General features: G+C 39.9%; 1 protein-coding gene across 10 annotated transcripts in view; it reads right to left on the bottom strand.

The window, feature by feature from the left end:
• Positions 1–2,010: 2,010 nt before the first annotated feature.
• KIAA1210 (KIAA1210 ortholog) overlaps positions 2,011–17,985 on the bottom strand; it is a 182,228-nt gene continuing 166,253 nt past the window's right edge. For all 10 annotated transcript variants that reach the window (XM_056537764.1, XM_056537763.1, XM_056537765.1 and 7 more), the window contains 4 exons: positions 15,078–16,556; positions 14,610–14,710; positions 8,925–9,009; positions 2,011–5,411 (listed from right to left, as the gene is read on the bottom strand). In XM_056537764.1, coding sequence (XP_056393739.1) covers positions 5,266–5,411; positions 8,925–9,009; positions 14,610–14,710; positions 15,078–16,556 — 1,811 coding nt within the window. In that variant the 3' untranslated portion in view covers positions 2,011–5,265. The remainder of the gene's footprint in view (positions 5,412–8,924; positions 9,010–14,609; positions 14,711–15,077; positions 16,557–17,985) is intronic.

Raw genomic sequence — 17,985 nt, 5'->3', positions numbered from 1 at the left:
GGGGAAGATATAGATGTGGAATGGCATTATAGGGGCACAGGTGGGTAACACTATTGGTTTATAGCAGTGTTTCCCAAGCAGGGTGCCTCCAGCTGTTGCAAAACTGCAACCCCCAGCATGTATCTGCTCTTTCTTCTTGTCCCCTGCTGTTATCTCTACCAGCTGATCCTCTATACACTCCTGCCCCTGTGCCTCTGTGCCTCACACCTTTAAAAAAAAAAAAAAAGGGGCATTAAGGGGCAGGTGCATGAAAAGGCAGGGGCTCAAGCCCCCTTTGAGCCCTATGTGTGCACGTCCCTGCACTGGAGGGTAGGCTAAATAGAACGCCCATAGCAAACTGAGCAAGTTCTGGCCAATGTCTAATCTGGTGGCCCAGAAGTCCATGGGCTTTGGCTGATGGTGTCAGAGAAAGGGCACAGCTTTGGTTTGCATCAACCTGGTTGTTTAGGTGGTGTAGCACATCCCTTTGGTAACAATTCATGTCATGGGGGAATACAGAATGTTAAATCCTTGCCAGCTTTTCTGAGCTCCCAGTTTGTTCTGCTTCTCTTTCCCATTATACCAGGGGATTGGTCATCATGGTCCTCATCATCATCATCAATGTCACCTTGTGTAGTTTCCTCATCCCCTATCCCTTTGACAGATTCCATTTTCAAATCCTCCTCATGAGGTCCTACTTCCTCATCCTCCTTATCTAACTCCTCCCCAAAAAGAACATCTAGGCCCAGATTTATCAAACTGTGTAAAAGAAAAAGTGGAGTAATTTTCCCATAGCAACCAATCACAGCTGAGCTAACGAGCCCTCGTAAAGTGAAAGCTGAGCTGTGATTGGCTATGGGAAAATCACTCCACTATAATAAAATATTTGTACCCTTTTCTGTGATTTTGTACTCACTTCTGGTTTTGGCTCATAATTCTGACCAAAATACAGTGGTCCTTCAAGTTACAATATTAATCGGTTCCAGGACGACCATTGTATGTTGAAACCATTGTATGTTGAGACCATAACTCTATGGAAACCTGGTAATTGGTTCTGAAGCCACCAAAACGTCATCCAAAAATAGGAAAAAGTGGGGATTAAAGAAAAATAAGTAGATAACTAATATAGATAAAGCAAATCCTTACATATAAAAGTAATAAAAATCATCTAGGAGCTGTAAATCATTATCTATTTCAGTGTTTTCCAACGAGGGTGCCTCCAGCTGTTGCAAAAAAGCCTTTGGCTGTCCAGGCATGCTGGGAGTTGTAGTTTTGCAACAGCTGGAGGAACCCTCGTTGGGAAACACTGGTCTATGTAGAGGACAGAAGCTTCTTCAGGTTCCTCTACAGTACACATAATGCACTAAAAAAAAAGTAAAATTGAGCCGCTATTACTTTGTTTCCAAAGGAGCAGCTAACCCTGGCATAGGTTAAAAGTAGTACAGAACATGTAATACTACCCTGTACTGTAGGGAGCGCTACTAGACACCAGTCAGTGCATGCACTTTAGGAATACAGGGGTTTACCAGTAAAATGCCCATTCTGATTGGTCGGTTCTTCCAGCCATTGACATGTTTTGCAGATTCCTTAGCAATGTATGTTGAATCTGGTTTCAAGTTACAATGGTCCAGAAAAGACCATTGTATGTTGAAACTATTGTATGTTGAGGCCATTGTATGTTGAGGGATCACTGTACTAACTGAAACACTGTGGCCCAGATTCTTCAAACTGTGTGAGAGAAAAGATAGAGGGATCTTTCCACAGCGACCAATCACAGCTCAGCTTTCACTTTACCAGAGCTCGTTAGCTGAGCTGTGATTGGTTGCTGTGGGAAAATCACTATTTTATTCTCTCACACAGTTTGATAAATCTGAGTGAGCTCAGTCTTAATCTTTTAATGAGTCATATTGAACCACATTAAAAAAAATTATGTATATCTCATGTGTGTATGTGTTAACGCATTATTTATTTGGACACTAAGGACTGCACGGATGCAGCATGTGTGTACAGAACTATAGAAGACAAATGGCCAGTATGAATAATAAATTGGATCATTTAATAAACACTTGTGAACATGTCAAAATAAACAATGTATTTCCATTAAAGACTAGAAAAATACTATAAGACAAACACATGGAAAAGGACAAAGTACAAGCTTGGTACATATATACAGACCATGCAGAAACAGCACTAAAGCAGGTATCATATGGTGTAAACACGTTTATATACCACATTTACAAGAGCAATATCCAACAAAACAAGTAATAATATGGTCTGTAAAAGTGCATCATTCATTTGATCACTTGTAGATATACATGAAAAGTCATGGCGGCTTTGTTTGACAGTGCAGATTACTTGCAGAGAATTTCTAAAGGGATATTAAAACTGTGAATGACTCTATATTAGAATGTGAAGACCCCTCAGCAGGAGAGGACTTAACTGGGCTCTTACCAAGCTGGGGAACGCCCCTTGGGCACTTGAGCCTTGTTTGCATAATAGAAAAAAGTCTCATACCTTGCTGATGGAGAGGACTATTGAAAGAAAAAGTATGCTTATTATCCCAATAAGTAGCCCATCTAGCCAATGGTTTATTTACGCCACTGTTTTCCTGCTGACAGGACTACTTTAAATGGGATCTATAGCCTCTTCAAAAATCTTCAGATTCTTTATCTTTCCCTATCTCTCCAGGTTCCCAATCTTTTGGGGCCATTAGATATGCTAGTAGCTAGTCAACTTGGCAGATTTCACCTCAGTTCTTAACAGGAAGTTTCTTCTTCACTGATAAAAGAACAATGGTTACTGCAACCATGTCCATTGACTATCACAGGGGTGGTCGCCTCTGCTCCGTTGTCAACAGTGCATAAACCTTCTCAGTAAGAACTGAATGGCAGTGAGTGGCCTGTTGACAGTCTATGCAGCATTAACCTATCAAGTGCTAAAATGAAGATCACTGATAAATAGTGAAAGGGGGAATGGGGATGAGAATCTTCAGGAATCTGCAAGTACATGAATCTGCGGAGTGGAAGCACCGCAGACTGAGACACAGTGCTGCTCGTGTTTAGTATTCCCTGATTTACTTGACGCCCATGGGACAAAACTTGCCTCTTCTTTTAGGAAAAAGAGAAGGCCCATTTCCTTTTCATTTGTGCCATTTTTCGGGCGGGTTTGTGTGTCTTAGTTAAGAAATAGCACATGCAACATAATAAAGTTTGTGCAATGGCGGAAAAGGCACACAACAACCACGTTCTTACTTCCTACGCCACCTAGGGAGCAGAGTACACAATTATGTAGATGAAAAACGAAACTAATTTATCTGCACACACTAAGCCACGCCTCCTCCAAGTGCAAAAAAAATACAAAAATGAAGCGAGCGCAAGCTGCAAATAAATTGTGCACAATGCTTCAACAATTTTAATACTCTGCACATATCTAGAATGCTGCAAGGCAGCTAAGGCAGTGGTTACATGTACAGTTTAGTTATGTTTAGAATTACAGTTTTTATTTATTGTCATTGCAAGCACCAAAACGCTCCTTTTGGTTCTACACATGAAGCTTATTCTAGAATCCAGCCAACTGTGTAAAAGTCAATTGTAACAGAAAACATAACTTGTTTTTCCACAATTTTCAGTTTGGTGAAGACTTTATATTGTAACAGCTATTATTTACTTTCAACAGTAGAGAATTTAAAACTATTATTCAAGGTGACTGAACCATTTTATAAGAAATAATCTCATTTTAAAACATAGACTATATAATCAAGAATTTCTTACATAGAAAGTCAAAAAGTGAATATCTATAGCATTAAGCACATTGACATTTTTCTGTTCCATTATTTCAACTGAAAAAATAATAAAACTACTGTTTACCATTCTAATTGACTTTAGTGGGATTTTGGGCAATCAGTTGGCATCATCTACAGTTCAGTTAGGATTATTCTAAGTAGTTAATGTTAATTCTTGCAAATTGAAATATGGTCTCTTCAACATGCCATTCTGTTTAATGGAGAACTTCAACTACATTTTTATTTATCCCTTATGCCTGGACTGATGTAATAAATATAATTATCCTACCTTCCTCCGCTCCCCTGGTGCCACCAATATCACCACCCTGTCCTCTGGCCCTGTTTCTCTTCCAGCTTTTGGTGCCAACACGTAACACTGCAGCTCTGCTAATCGTTGGCCAGGGCAATTTGCTTGCATCTACTGGTGCTAGGCATAAGTCTGGGCCTAGCCTTGTTGCTGTTGCCCAGGTCCATTACATGACACTGCAGCCCAGCCTATCATCGTTGGTAAGCAGGACATCACTGCGTCCGGTGATTAGCATAGTCGCTGTGCTACGTGTCGGGAACAAAAACCAGAAGAGGACTGAGGCCGAGAATTGAATAGAGGAAGATATAGGCCGGCACTGGGACGCGTTGGAAGGTAAGTTAATGTTTATTACAGCCACCCGGTCATAATGGATAAAATATATATATTTTCACTGGAGTTTTCCTTTAAAGAGTTTAGTTTAGTGATCTTACCATTTAAAAACAAGGCCTTTTAAGTTTGGCATACTGATATTATTAAGTGACAACATGAAATCCTCAAATATCGGTTCAAGCTATAACACAAGTGTAAAAAATCATATTCCCAGATTAATGCCAGAAGATGACAATAATGGACAACCACAAGATCACTTTCTCATAGAACGTGTTTTGCAGATGCCAGCCTTGATGGTGGTTCAAAAAAACAATAAGGTTTCCAGGCAAAAACAGAGCAGCTGGACTCCTAACAATGGAAAGATCACATATTTCAATAAATAAAGGACAAGTTATACTGAATTTTCCCCCATAAAGAGAGATATATATATATATATATATATATATATATATATATATATATATATATATCAATCCACATAGCTAACCCTGCTCTATAACATGATGCTGATAGTTCTGAAATAAGGTTCATGGTGACAGGTCTCCATAAAATCTTGCACCACTCCTGATAAGTTTATTTGCACAAAAAAATCATAATGTTATGCAACCTACAATACTGATCCTATTTGTTTTTTATTGGCAAGTTATGGAAAATATTAAATTGAAAATAAAGGGGGGAAAAAATCACACATTATAGAACTTTATCTGCTAGAATGAATATATATCTTCCACTAAGCCCTTCTGAAGTATAAAAAACAGGTTTTCATTAAGACGCTTATAAAATAAGACTACATCCAGAATTTCATATGGTCATTGGCTGATGCTTGCTCACAGTTAATAAAGACATAGAAATTAGATGCAATACATATTTATAACTGCTGCACAATCTGGGGCATCTCACTCCAGGCTTTAGCTTTTTTCTTGGCTAGTGAAAACCATGGTGGTTCATCTGGGTTTGGTGGCTGTGGAGAATGGGTGCTCATCTCTGAAACTGGCTGTGCCACCTCTGATTCAGCTAAAAGAAAAGAAAAGTTCAGTATTTAAATGAGTCTTTATCAATTTTTCATTATGTTATACCTCACAAACCTTACAAAAAACACCAAAATACAGTTCACAGATAAGGCAGAGCAAAGAGTCATAGGCTCCCTGCCCAACATCTATTCTCTTAAGCCGCAGGCTTCTCTAGGCCTGTGGCCTATAGGACATAAAGGACATGATGAGGATCTCAATGGCACAATCATTCCAATGAGAACAGGGCTAGATTAGTAGAACTTAAAGGCTGTTTAAAAAAAAAAACTGTTTAAAGGCACTATAAGGACCTACAGGGGACACAAAAGGGGGAACTATTTGTTGTGCCCAACACAAAAAGAGGCCACTATAGCCATCTGGGACATTATTAGCATGTAATGGGGGGGCTGTTATTGTCTAGGGCACTACAGACAAGATGTCTGCTTAGAGGGAAAAGGAGTACAGGAGAAGAAAATATGTCTGGGCAGCAAAAGTCATGTCATGGTGAAGGTCTTTATGGTGGTCTCAGCCAAACTGGAAAAGACAGGAAAAGGGAATGAATCCAATAAAAAAAGATGTCACCTGTGGTCCCTGCATGTAAGTGTCTAGGATATGTTTAGCTGGTATCTGTTACTTTATGGATGCTGTATGGTAATAATATCTGTCTGTGTATATTTACTCATCCAAGAAGCCCTGTGGCCAACCACAGAAAATGATTTATGTCATTAAATAATTTAGGGTGTCCTGATCACAAACCTTCTTACTGTTTTTTGATACACTCTCCTGTTCTAGAGATATGAGAGTTTACACTAAGTCTGACAATTCAGGCAATCAGTCAGATGGGCGTAAACTTAATTTTTGATTGTAGTGACCATAAATTATACACACCCCTGTCTGTGTAATGCCACCCATTAAATAATATTTACCTCCGGGTTTCCGGGACTGGGGACGTGACTTCACGCCACGCCCCGCCCCCTCCATTCATGCCTATGGGAGGGGGCATGACGGCTGTCACGCCCCCTCCCATAGACATGAATGGAGGGGGCGTGGCGTCACGTCCCCAGTCCCGGAAACCCGGGGGTTTCCGAAACTGGAGAATCAGCACCCACATACAAGGCAAGTTCTGCAGGGAGATCGTGCGGGGGGGGGGGGGGGGGTCTCAGCAGCGGGCCCCCCACGATCAGATATCTTATCCCCTATCCTTTGGATAGGGGATAAAATGTTTTAGCCCGGAATACCCCTTTAAGTTCACACTCATCTAACGGATTCCATGAATTGTCAAACTATGTTGACAAGTTTTTTTTATTGATTTCTTTGAGTTTAGCATAAAGCTGCAACATAACAAATTGTGATAAAGTAAAAGGATCTGAACATTTTCCAAATATACTGAATATTCATTGTATGGCAGCGTTTTTGTCCCTTATATAGTGTCATTATTTGTAATTTTGGTTGTAGTATAATAGGCCAGTAACAGTGTGATATATACTATCATACATAAATATTTGTGCATCAGATTTCATGTGCAGGATTTGTAACTGCAGATTTGAAGCTGTGCTCAGTCATTTAGTTTACAATTAAATCTGTAGCAGAAAATCTTGCGCAGGATCTTGTACGTGTGAACACACCCTTAGAAAAGCAAAAATATTTGCAGATCTCATTGTTTTTCTAAAAATAGAAAACGTGTAACCGGCACTACTGACCAGAACACTTACCTGGATTCCCCCACTGAGGGTGACATACTCGAACTCCTCCGCTATAGACAACGCTGTGGTGCTCTGTAACTTCAGATCCAATATTATCACAAACAAAAACAAAGTCCAGAATGGAAATGTTCTTGGCACTTACATATGCGAGAGAAGGCTTCAGTAGGAAGTACAGGAGTACTTTGGCGCTGAACGGACCCAGGACACAGCAGGTAGGAAAATAAAATCCAGTTTATTTGATGCAACGCGTTTCCCTGAGCAAGCGCAGATTCATCAGGCATGATGCCTGATGAATCTGCGCTTGCGCAGGGAAACATGTTGCATCAAATAAACTGGATTTTATTTTCCTACCTGCTGTGTCCTGGGTCCGTTCAGCGCCGACGTACTCCTATACTTCCTAATGAAGCCTTCTCTCGCATGTACACATTGTGGACTCCACACCAGGAGGGCTGCAGATGGACCATTGTATCCAAGCTGTTCCCATTGTTGTGTATGTTGCTACACAACCACCCAGGGTGAGCAGTTTTAAATCAGCTTTTACTCTCCCCTCCCCCCCTATCTCCGGTGGTATTACCCTATGGAGCGCCTTCTCTCCTGTTTTTGGCACTTACATGTCAGTTGCAAACGTGCTTGCATATTATTTATTCAATGCCAAAGGACATCCGTCCGTTTACATCAAAGGAGCGGAACAGATGGGACAACGCCCGTTTTGCAGCATCTCCAGTACCAACAGAGAGACGATGCGAAACGATTGTTGTCAAATCTGTTCCGCTCCCTTGATGTAAACGGCCTGATGTCCTTTGGCATGGAATAAATAATATACCAACACTTTGTAACTGACATGTGAGTGCCATGACCATTTCCATTCTGGACTTTGTTCTCATTGATTTTCTGATTCTGAATTGTATTTTTTGTGGTGGGGTCTGATCATTTTGGGATGTGAATAAACTTCAGAGACTGCTCTGTGGTAACATATATTTATTTTTTATGCTAAGTCTAACCATGCAAGGGTAAGGGGATATTGGTGGACTAGTTTTATGCCTGATGCAAATTGTCAGGAAAGTGTGTCCATGGATCTTGTAAGGGCCCTATTACATACATCAGTTCAGAAATCACCCGACAAATGAGCTGATTGTTTTGTTTTACCTTGCTAAAAAATCTCACTCAGTCAATATATCTTACCATTTAATAGAGCTGTTTGAACAATCCAGCGATTGTTATGTGACCCTCCCGACACAATAGTTGAACCTTGTAACAGACGTCGTAAACAAGCCCTGCTCTCATTTCACAGCATGTGTTGTTCCTTGTAATAGTTCCCTTAATGTTTATGTTTAAAGGGGTACTCCAGAGGGAAAAAACATTTTTCAAATCAACTGGTGCCAGAAAGTGATATAGATTTGTTAATTACATCTATTTACAAATCTTAATCCTTCCAGTACTTATCAGCTGCTGTATGCTCCAGAGGAAGTTGTGTTGTTCTATCCAGTGCTCTCTGCACTGTCCAGAGCAGGAGAGGTTTGCTATGGAGATTTGATCCTGCTCTGGACAGTTCCTGACGCAGACAGAGGTGGCAGCAGAGAGCACTGTGGTCAGACAGAAAATAACTAAACTTGGTAAGAGAATAGATCACCTGAGGCATCTTATGGTAAGTGGGTTTCTCCAGATAACTCTAAAAAAAACTTAATCTAGTGCAACATTGAGTCAAACTTCCTATCTTCTATACAATCTATTATTAGTATTTATGTAGTTGTTATTTGTACTCTTATTGGGGTCCATTTAGAACAAAACAATACAATATGATAGATTCAATGCAATACCTGGACTTTCAGCAGCTTGTTCACATCTCTTCTCTTCTTCTTGTGGATTGGTGACTATATATTTTTTCTGGATACATTCCGTTTCCTATGAAGGATAACAAAGTTGCGATACTATAATTGTTTCCTGACATTCTAATGTTTTTGCATAATTTAACTGTAATACCAAGCGGTGGAGTGAGCATGATCTAGGATCAGAGAAGTAAAGCAATTGGAGCAGCTTTAAAATGATACTCTGGTGAAATGTTTTTTTAATCAACTGGTGCCAGAAAGTTAAAACAGATTTGTAAATTAAATTGTAAAATAAAATCTGATTATGCAGCTCACAGTGATAAATATGCAAGATTAACTGAAATATTCTCTCACCCAAAAAGAGAAAAAAAGTATTAAACAGGATATAATAAAGGAGTTTTCAGTCCTCAGCATAACACCTATTACAAAATAGATGTATGATGGGATTAGAGATGAGCAAATCGAATCTGACAAATCCGAATTCGTTACGAATTTAAGGAAAAAATTGATTTGCAATGAATGTGAATATCGCCGCAATTACATTGCGCAAAACGCTTCTTTAAATTCCATTTTGTGCGGTCCAGGCTCCAGGCATCTAAAATGGCAGATCCACATGTGAGGACATGGGGCAAGGAATCTTGGGAAGGCAGGAACAAGTGTAGGCAGGATGACCCTGAATCACATGCAGGATGCAGCCTATCAGCAGCCAGTCATCCCTGTGATGTCACAGCCCTATATAATCGGCAGCCATATTCCGGCTAGTCACTTCATCCTTTCACTACAGAGAGATAGGACAGAGAGCGCTGTGTGTTACACAGAAAAGCTTTTTCCCGCAGCATTTCACCTCCTAGTCACATTTGAACAAGCTGGCTCAGCTGGAGAAACTTTAGCAGAGGAGGGAGGAATAAGTTTTAAGCGCAACTCTGTGTCTTTGTTCCACAACAAATGATCTGCTGCTTATACTAGTCTGTAGACTGTATAATACATACCCAGCAGTCCATTTTTAATAGTCTTTGAGAGTGAGAGTGCAATTTTTGGTTTAGTACACAGCAACTGTGTGCTGCAGCAATGTTGTGTACTGCTGGTGTTGTGCACAAATACTTATTTAAGCGTACTGTAGCGCATTTTTATGCCCTCATAAGTGCATACCACATACCTACATCTAAGTAGTGTACTATTTTGTACCTGTTAATCTGTCAAGGGCCTAGATACTGTGAAAAGCCAGACAGAAGTAATCACCGGCAGGTGTTTTACTCAAATACTTTTTTAAGTGAACTGTAGCACACTTTTCTCCACTCATAAGTGCATACCACATATGTACATCTAAGTGGTGTACTATTTTGTTCCTGTTAAAGTGTCAAGGGCCAAGATACTGTGAAATGCCAGGCAAAAGTACAGACCGGCTGGTGTTGTACACAAATACTGCTTTAAGCATACTGGAGCGCATTTTTCTCCCCTCATATATGCACTAAGTATGTCAGGCAGTGAAGTGCCAGAGGCCTTAATTCATCAGGCAGAGGTCGCAGCAGACTTAGGGGTGAGTGGCAGCAGGAGTCGCAGCGAAAGGCCTGAGCTACTGGTATCAGCTAGCAGTCATGTCTCGACCAGCAACCCATCTGCCATCATTAATTGGTTAACTCTGTCATCCACTTCATCCCAAGTGACATCTGACACCCCCAGTCAACAGTCAGTGGGTTATATAGCAATTATTTGTTTAAATTATATTAAATATTCTAAAAAAAATTTACAAGTCACATGCAGACTACAGGCGTCGCTATTAGAATCACTGCCTCAGAGCGTCTGGATGTGGCAGCAGGATCGGGAGACCATATGGCATCACAATTGAAGAGATTAAAGAGATTTTTTAATTACATTTTTATTTATCCCCAAAGGATAGGAGATAAGTTATAGATCGCAGGAGGTCCGACCGCTGGGACCCACGTGATTTCCTAAACGGGGCCCTGGCAGTCTGCTGAAGGGGGCGTGCCGACCCCCGCATGCAGGGGGTGTGTCGGCTGCGGCTTCCTGCAGGGGTCGGAATGGCCACTTCCGGCAGACTGCCAGGGGCATTCAGGAGATCGCAGGGAGTCCCAGTAGTCAGAATATACTGTCTATAACTTCTCTCCTATCTTTTGGATAGGGAATAAGTTATTTTTTTACTGCACTACTCCTTTAATGAAACCATGCATTTATGATCAAATTGTACACCCTTGTGGCTATACCACCCATTCTGGAGCCTTACAGGGAAAACCTCACCCCTGCCATTTTACCTTCCATATTACATCACCACAGCACAGGTACCTTATAAGCTTTTGGAACGAATTACCATCGTATGTTGAGGGACCACTGTATAATTGAGTATTTATGTGTGTGTACCAACTGGGGGTATTAGGTGATATCTATTTTTAATATGCACAATCGTAGGGCCCTGCAGTTTGTGCTAATACATTCTATATCATATTGTTATATGTTGTTAAAATTTTAGAATAAATCATACAGATTTAAGATTGGTCTAGTGGGTCCTACATTTTTTCTAAGGAAAACAGATATCCCATCATACATCTATTTTGTAATAGGTGGTATGCTGAGGACTGAAAAATCCTTTTTATATCAGATTTGTAAATTATTTCTTTTTACAAATCTTAATCCTTCCAGTACTTATCAGCTGCTGTATGCTCCACAGGAAGTTCTTTTATTTTTGAATGTATTTTCTGTCTGACCACAGTGCTCTCTGTTGACACCTCTGACCATGTCCAGAGCAGGATAGGTTTGCTATGGGAATTTGCTCCTACTCTGATCACTACAATGTGAGCGGGCTCAGCAACATCAATTAGAAAAGGGGTGCTGCTATACGTATCAAATGTAGTACAGTATCCAGAAAGAAAAAGAAACACGCAAAACAGCGCACACCCATAAATATCAAAAAGTACTCTTTATTAATACATGAATCAAAAAAACAGACAAGATTCTTAAAAACATTTAAAACAGGTCTAAAGCAGCCAAAGCACAAAACAGGGTGAGCCCCCTCAACAAAGGAACCCCACCCAGGGCACCTGCCTATTACAGTACATCAATATCGTCACTATGTCATACAAATAAGCTACCGCATAACACTATATTCATCACAACAGCCCATATACAACCTGTATTCTCATGTAGCAAGTAATGATGAAGTGACACAGGACGGTTAGTGGAGGTGTTACCAGGCAAGTGCCCCCCTAAAGACCCCACGCGTTCCGTTGCCCGTCAGCAACTTCCTCAGGGGTGTTGTGCTTCTATTTCCTTACATCTGTCTTATATATATTACATAATCAACTTAATTACAAAGGTCTGTTTTACCAGAAGGAGATACTTGTGAGTCTCTGTGGTTTCATGTCCGAACGCTGCCGCTCGATTCTACTTCCGGGTCTCCTACCCGAGCGCTGTCGCTCGCTTGTACTTCCGGATCACACCCGTAGCTCCACATATCATCCACGCATGCACACTCCATACTACAGACTTCCGGATCACATCCGTAGCTCCAAACACCATCCACGCATGCGCACTCCATACTGCAGACTTCATTGCTTGCGCTTGCGCAGTGCGCTCCAGAATACACTCCGTCATTCATTCATTCTCGGGCTATGTCCTGACATACCCCTATGTGTATCACTTGTAGCTGTGCGCTCTAACACTATGGCCACAAACTAATTCATCCATTCCCCTCACTATGAACCATAATCTTTCACAATAATGGTGCCTCAATACTATGTATTTCAATAAGCCGATCTTATATTATTCACATGGACATAAAAATACACATAGAAGACTTTATAGATAAATTTAAAATCATTATCTTAAGCTAGTAAAAAATATACAAAATAGATAGCATACCATATAAACTCTGTGTGATACAGCCAATTTTGGCAAAACCTATATATCTCTCATGGGGGACCATCCATAGATGTACATCACCTAGTCCATATTTAACACGACAAGTTTATACCTCATGAGGGACCATCCATAAATATACATCACATAGTCCATATTTAACATACAAGTTTAGACCCTATATAGAGAGGGCCAGCTAATACCCCACACATCAGTATAAGAAATGGTTATTATTATTGATATCCAGTATACAGGGGTAGCAACCCACGTGAACACACACATAAACATAAACATAACCATGGACATATATATAGAATGTCTTATCACCTAATCCACCTATGTGCACATCAGAACACACCTACATATATCTAAAATAAATAAATAATAATAAAATAAAATATATTATACAAATAGTAAATCGTTAGATAGCAATATATATATATATATATATATATATATATATATATCCATATCCCTAAATAATTTCATACAATATTCCCTAGATGAACTCATCATAATACATCCAAGTGATTATAACTCCCACTGAGTATAAATTAACATAAATACAAAATCACAAAAGTTACATATAGTGTTAAAAAGCAATAAAAATAAATATAAACTAAAGCAATTTTTATTATAATCATAGACAATTTGTGTGCCATTATTATTATGTATCATCAATAGAAACCATTTGGTTGTTATTTCAAATGTTGCCATACTCAGTACAGGCATAGCCATAATGAAAAGTACGCACTACAGAGCCCATAAAATAGGGCCCAGTGCATTTATATAACCCAGATGAGGTACCTATTTTCTCTCATTGTTGAGGGGGCTCACCCTGTTTTGTGCTTTGGCTGCTTTAGGCCTGTTTTAAATGTTTTTAAGAATCTTGTCTGTTTTTTTGATTCATGTATTAATAAAGAGTACTTTTTGATATTTATGGGTGTGCGCTGTTTTGCGTGTTTCTTTTTCTTTCTGGATATTGCTCCTACTCTGGACATTTCCTGAGACAGACAGAGGTGTCAGCAGATTTTGCTTATAATGTACCTGTGCTGTGGTGATGTAATATGGAAGGTAAAATGGCAGGGCTGAGGTTTTCCCTGTAAGGCTCCAGAATGGGTGGTATAGCCACAAGGGTGTATTGCCACAAGGGGTGTGTGACAGGCAGTGACAATACAAATTGATCATAAATGCATGGTCTCCTTAAAGGAGTAGTGCAGTAAAAAATAAACTTATTCCCTATCCAAAAGATAGGAGAGAAGTTATAGACAGTATATTCTGACCGCTGGGACTCCCTGCGATCTCCTGAATGCCCCCCCCTGGCATTCTGCCGGAAGTGGCCATTCCGACCTCTGCAGGAAGCCGCGGCCGACACCCCCCCCTCCATGCGGGGAACAGCACGCCCCCTTCCAGCAGACTGCCAGGGCCCTGTTTAGGACATCACGTGGGTCCCAGCGGTCGGACCTCCCTCGATCTATAACTTATCCCCTATCCTTTGGATAGGGGATAAGTTATCTTTCACTACAGAACTCCTTTAAGGCTGATGTCACTGCCTTAAATGACATTATTGTGGACACGAGTTAGTGTGTCTACATTGGGTTGAGGCACTAATGCAGGTAATGACATTAAATATGCATTATTGATACAGGCACAAACAACGTCATTTATGGATTTCATGCACTTTCACCTTTTACACCCAAATTAGATATAGACGAACCAGCATAGGTGATCCAGCATTCAAAATTCAGCGCATTTGGCAAAGGATGACACTTATATGAGATATTCACCATCTGTAGTATTCAATACCTCTATTTTCTTGTGTTCAGTTATACTACTCTGCTCTCTGGCAAGTGGATGCTCCTGAAAACCTTTTTGTTTCAATTTTGCCATTGTAATCCATGCAGGTTCTGAGAAAAAACAAAAAACTTTATTATTAATGTTTATCATTTTCATTTGGGTTTATATGATGTTTGCATCCACATGTTCTGCATATGGTCACACCTTTAAGTAAAATACTGGCAACTGTTGCTACTGTATATTCCGTATAAAGATATGGAAGCATAGACCCACCCAGATTACAATAGGTTATTCATTTGGCTGAAAGATTGGACTGACTAAAAAGCAGGGTCTATAGAGACAATCAGATTTTGGTTACCCATTTCCTCATCTAGTTCATAGGTTGCTACACACACCACCTTACCTTATTTTTAACTATTTTAATAAATACTTTTAAATAAACAAATCATATCATATAATTAGAATGGTAAAAAGTACCTGAGTTTTCTTGTGGTATATGATCTTCTGCTCTAGGTTTCGGTTGATTCCTACTTTCTGGAGTGGATTTTTCTTCAGCAGAAGACATTTGTGACATTTTTGCACAGTCTGTGTTAACATGTTGCCTTTTAGGAGTGTGTAGGTTTCTCCCTGGAGACAAGGATGAGGTATCCACAGGAGACAAGTCTTGTCTGGAAACCTCTTCTTGATGGTCTTCACTATATTTTATCGAAGATGAAGTCCGCCTTAGCCTGACGCCAAAATGTCCACATGATTCTTCTTTGTTTTTTTGAACATTTTCTTTGCTACTGTTACCATGTACAATAGACTCCTCTGCACCATCAGAAGATTCAGAGGTAATATTACCTTCCACATGTTTGATGAAGGGGCTGTCTTTGATATTAGATCCACTTGAAAGTGCTCTTTGCCACGCTGGGGCTACAGTAAACCTCACTGGTTTGTTGGGTCCTTTAACATTACTGTTAGATGTTGGCTCTGCAGGTTTTATTTCTTTGACTGTCTCTGTGAAAGTTTTACTATTTGCCTGAATGCCAAAATCATGGGTGTTGGTGGAGACTTTTGTGTAGCTAAAGTCTTTAGCATTTGTTGTTACAGCATATGCCTTGCTATCAGTTACATTATCAGTATCAGGCCGTTCATCACTACTCTCTGTAATACTCCAATCGGAGGTTTCTGTGTTTTGCTCTGAAGAAGAACGCTTGTCTTTAACCTCATCATTTGCAACCAATTGATCCGACACATCTAAGATAATGGCTGCGTTTTGTATTATATCTATTGTACCTAGATGGTCTTCATTATCACTTTCATACGATCCAACACATTCAGGAGAAACCTGGACCTCTTGAATATCCTCATCCTTTATCATAGCAGTTAATGGTTCCACTGACAAAATGCAGTTTTGTAAGGTCTCACTCGCAACGAATTCACTTTCTGTCACATTTAATAAATCACTTTGTATATCTGAACAGATGTTTTCATGCCCGTTGTATTCTTCATCTTTTATTTCACTTACTGTAGGTGCTTCTGCTTCTTCCTGATTTGGCTTGTAAGTTCCTAATGCACCACAAACCAGGCCTTGACTGGTGATCAAATCAGGATTTTCTATTGGAGAAGTGTTACTTTCCGGGGACTCATTGGTTTCCTTGGTTTCAGTTGTTTTGACCATAACTGTAATATTGTTTTCATACATAGGTTGAAAATCACAGGTTTGTAGCAATGCATTAACATCATCCCTTTCTGAGTCGTCCTCAGTAATGTCCATCTGATCTCCTGTAGATAACAGACTTTCATGGAAATCCACATCACTTTCACTAAACACAGCTTCATTCTGAAATGAGACACTCTGGTTTTCAAGTAGAGAGGCTTCCAAAGGAAAAGATATATTGGTATTTTTGGAAGGTGACTCTTGCTCACAAACAGACACATTCATATTTTCCTTTAGTTTCTGCCGCACAACACCTAAATCAATAAAGAAAATTAGGTTAGATATATTTTCTATTATGTCTCTTGACAAAGGAGAGGTTATATAATAGTTAGTCTCAATTGCAGTAGCTACTGTACTCTCTTCCTTAGAAAAACAATGGCGATCAATATATGAGAAATTAAAGTGTGGCTGAGAATATCCTCTGCTAATGGAATACTGTAAATCTCTACATAGGGTACTGTGAGTTCAATTATAAACTACTTTTGAGTATTGCATAGCTATATTAGCATACACTAAGGTCTCACTACTGTGTAAGAGTTAAATATTTGCATATTCTTGTATTGGTTAAGTGATTCATTGGTCATTACATGTTCCTTATCTAGTTTCTATACAGAAGGGTTCAGAAAGGCTGTGGGAAGAGTCCCTAGTGCAATTACCCCTCCCCAGAGGGTTGGACTTAAACCAGTTCATTCTCATGTGACTTGGGCCAGAAACAAGTTTTTCTAGCTCTACTCCTGTTAGGCAGACTAGTTATTCAGAGTGTACCTACAGTGTTTCTCCTAGCTTCGCTGAAGTAAAGTTCAGGCCAGAAGCCTGTTTCAAGGAGGGTACAAGTCCTGTTCCAGTTGGAAGTAACATTACACCTGAGACAGATCTGGGTCACGTGTGCAATGATGAAGACACTGTATGGAGTTGGAGATTTCACCCAAAAGGTTGTCTCGAGTCCATGTTGTGAGAGCATCATGTTTCAATTTTCAGCTTCACAAAGAGTATCTACTAGCCAGAGGAAGTGAAATCTGATCAATGACCCCTCTGTATACACTAATCTTTTCAGTGACCGATGGTCGGAGTTAGTGCTGTGTGGTTTAATATGCCACATAAATTCTTCAGCATTTCCCCTCCACAAGCCTCTGAGTAAAAATACGAGTCTTTGCACCACAGCATAAATTCCCACTAGCAATCCACTAAAATGTTTAAAAGGTGGCATTACAGACATGCCAGTCATCTGCTAGTAGGGTGTTTTTTTTAAAGGGACAGTGATCAACGCTCCACTCATCTACTTAAAATTTGTAACTGTCCACTCTGTGCTAAAGAGACTGTATTGTAAATGTATTTGCACAGAACGTTCAGTAAATTTTCAAGTTGTTTCACCTTATCCAAATGTATGGAATTCTTATACCTGAACTTTACACTACGGGGAACAACACTTTCATAAAACCATTGTTGGGCCTAATGGGGGACCATCAGGTTAGCTATAACACATCTACATTAAATTACCATCTACAACACCTATCCTCATCCTTGAGTACCAAAACAGCACCATAACTAATACTCAGTGGGAGCCTGTTGGCAGTCTATCCAGTTGTTGACTTCCCAAACTTCCAACCTTTACAAACCAAGTAAATCTATCCTGACGCGGGCTTACCGCTGGGACAATTACTGTTCATTGCAAACACTGTGGTC

The sequence above is a fragment of the Hyla sarda genome, chromosome 9 (assembly GCF_029499605.1).
Source record: "Hyla sarda isolate aHylSar1 chromosome 9, aHylSar1.hap1, whole genome shotgun sequence".
In the NCBI taxonomy this organism is placed as follows: Eukaryota; Metazoa; Chordata; class Amphibia; order Anura; family Hylidae; genus Hyla; species Hyla sarda.
The sequence above is the reverse complement of the archived record's forward strand: the minus strand, read 5'-3'. Positions and strand labels throughout refer to the sequence as shown.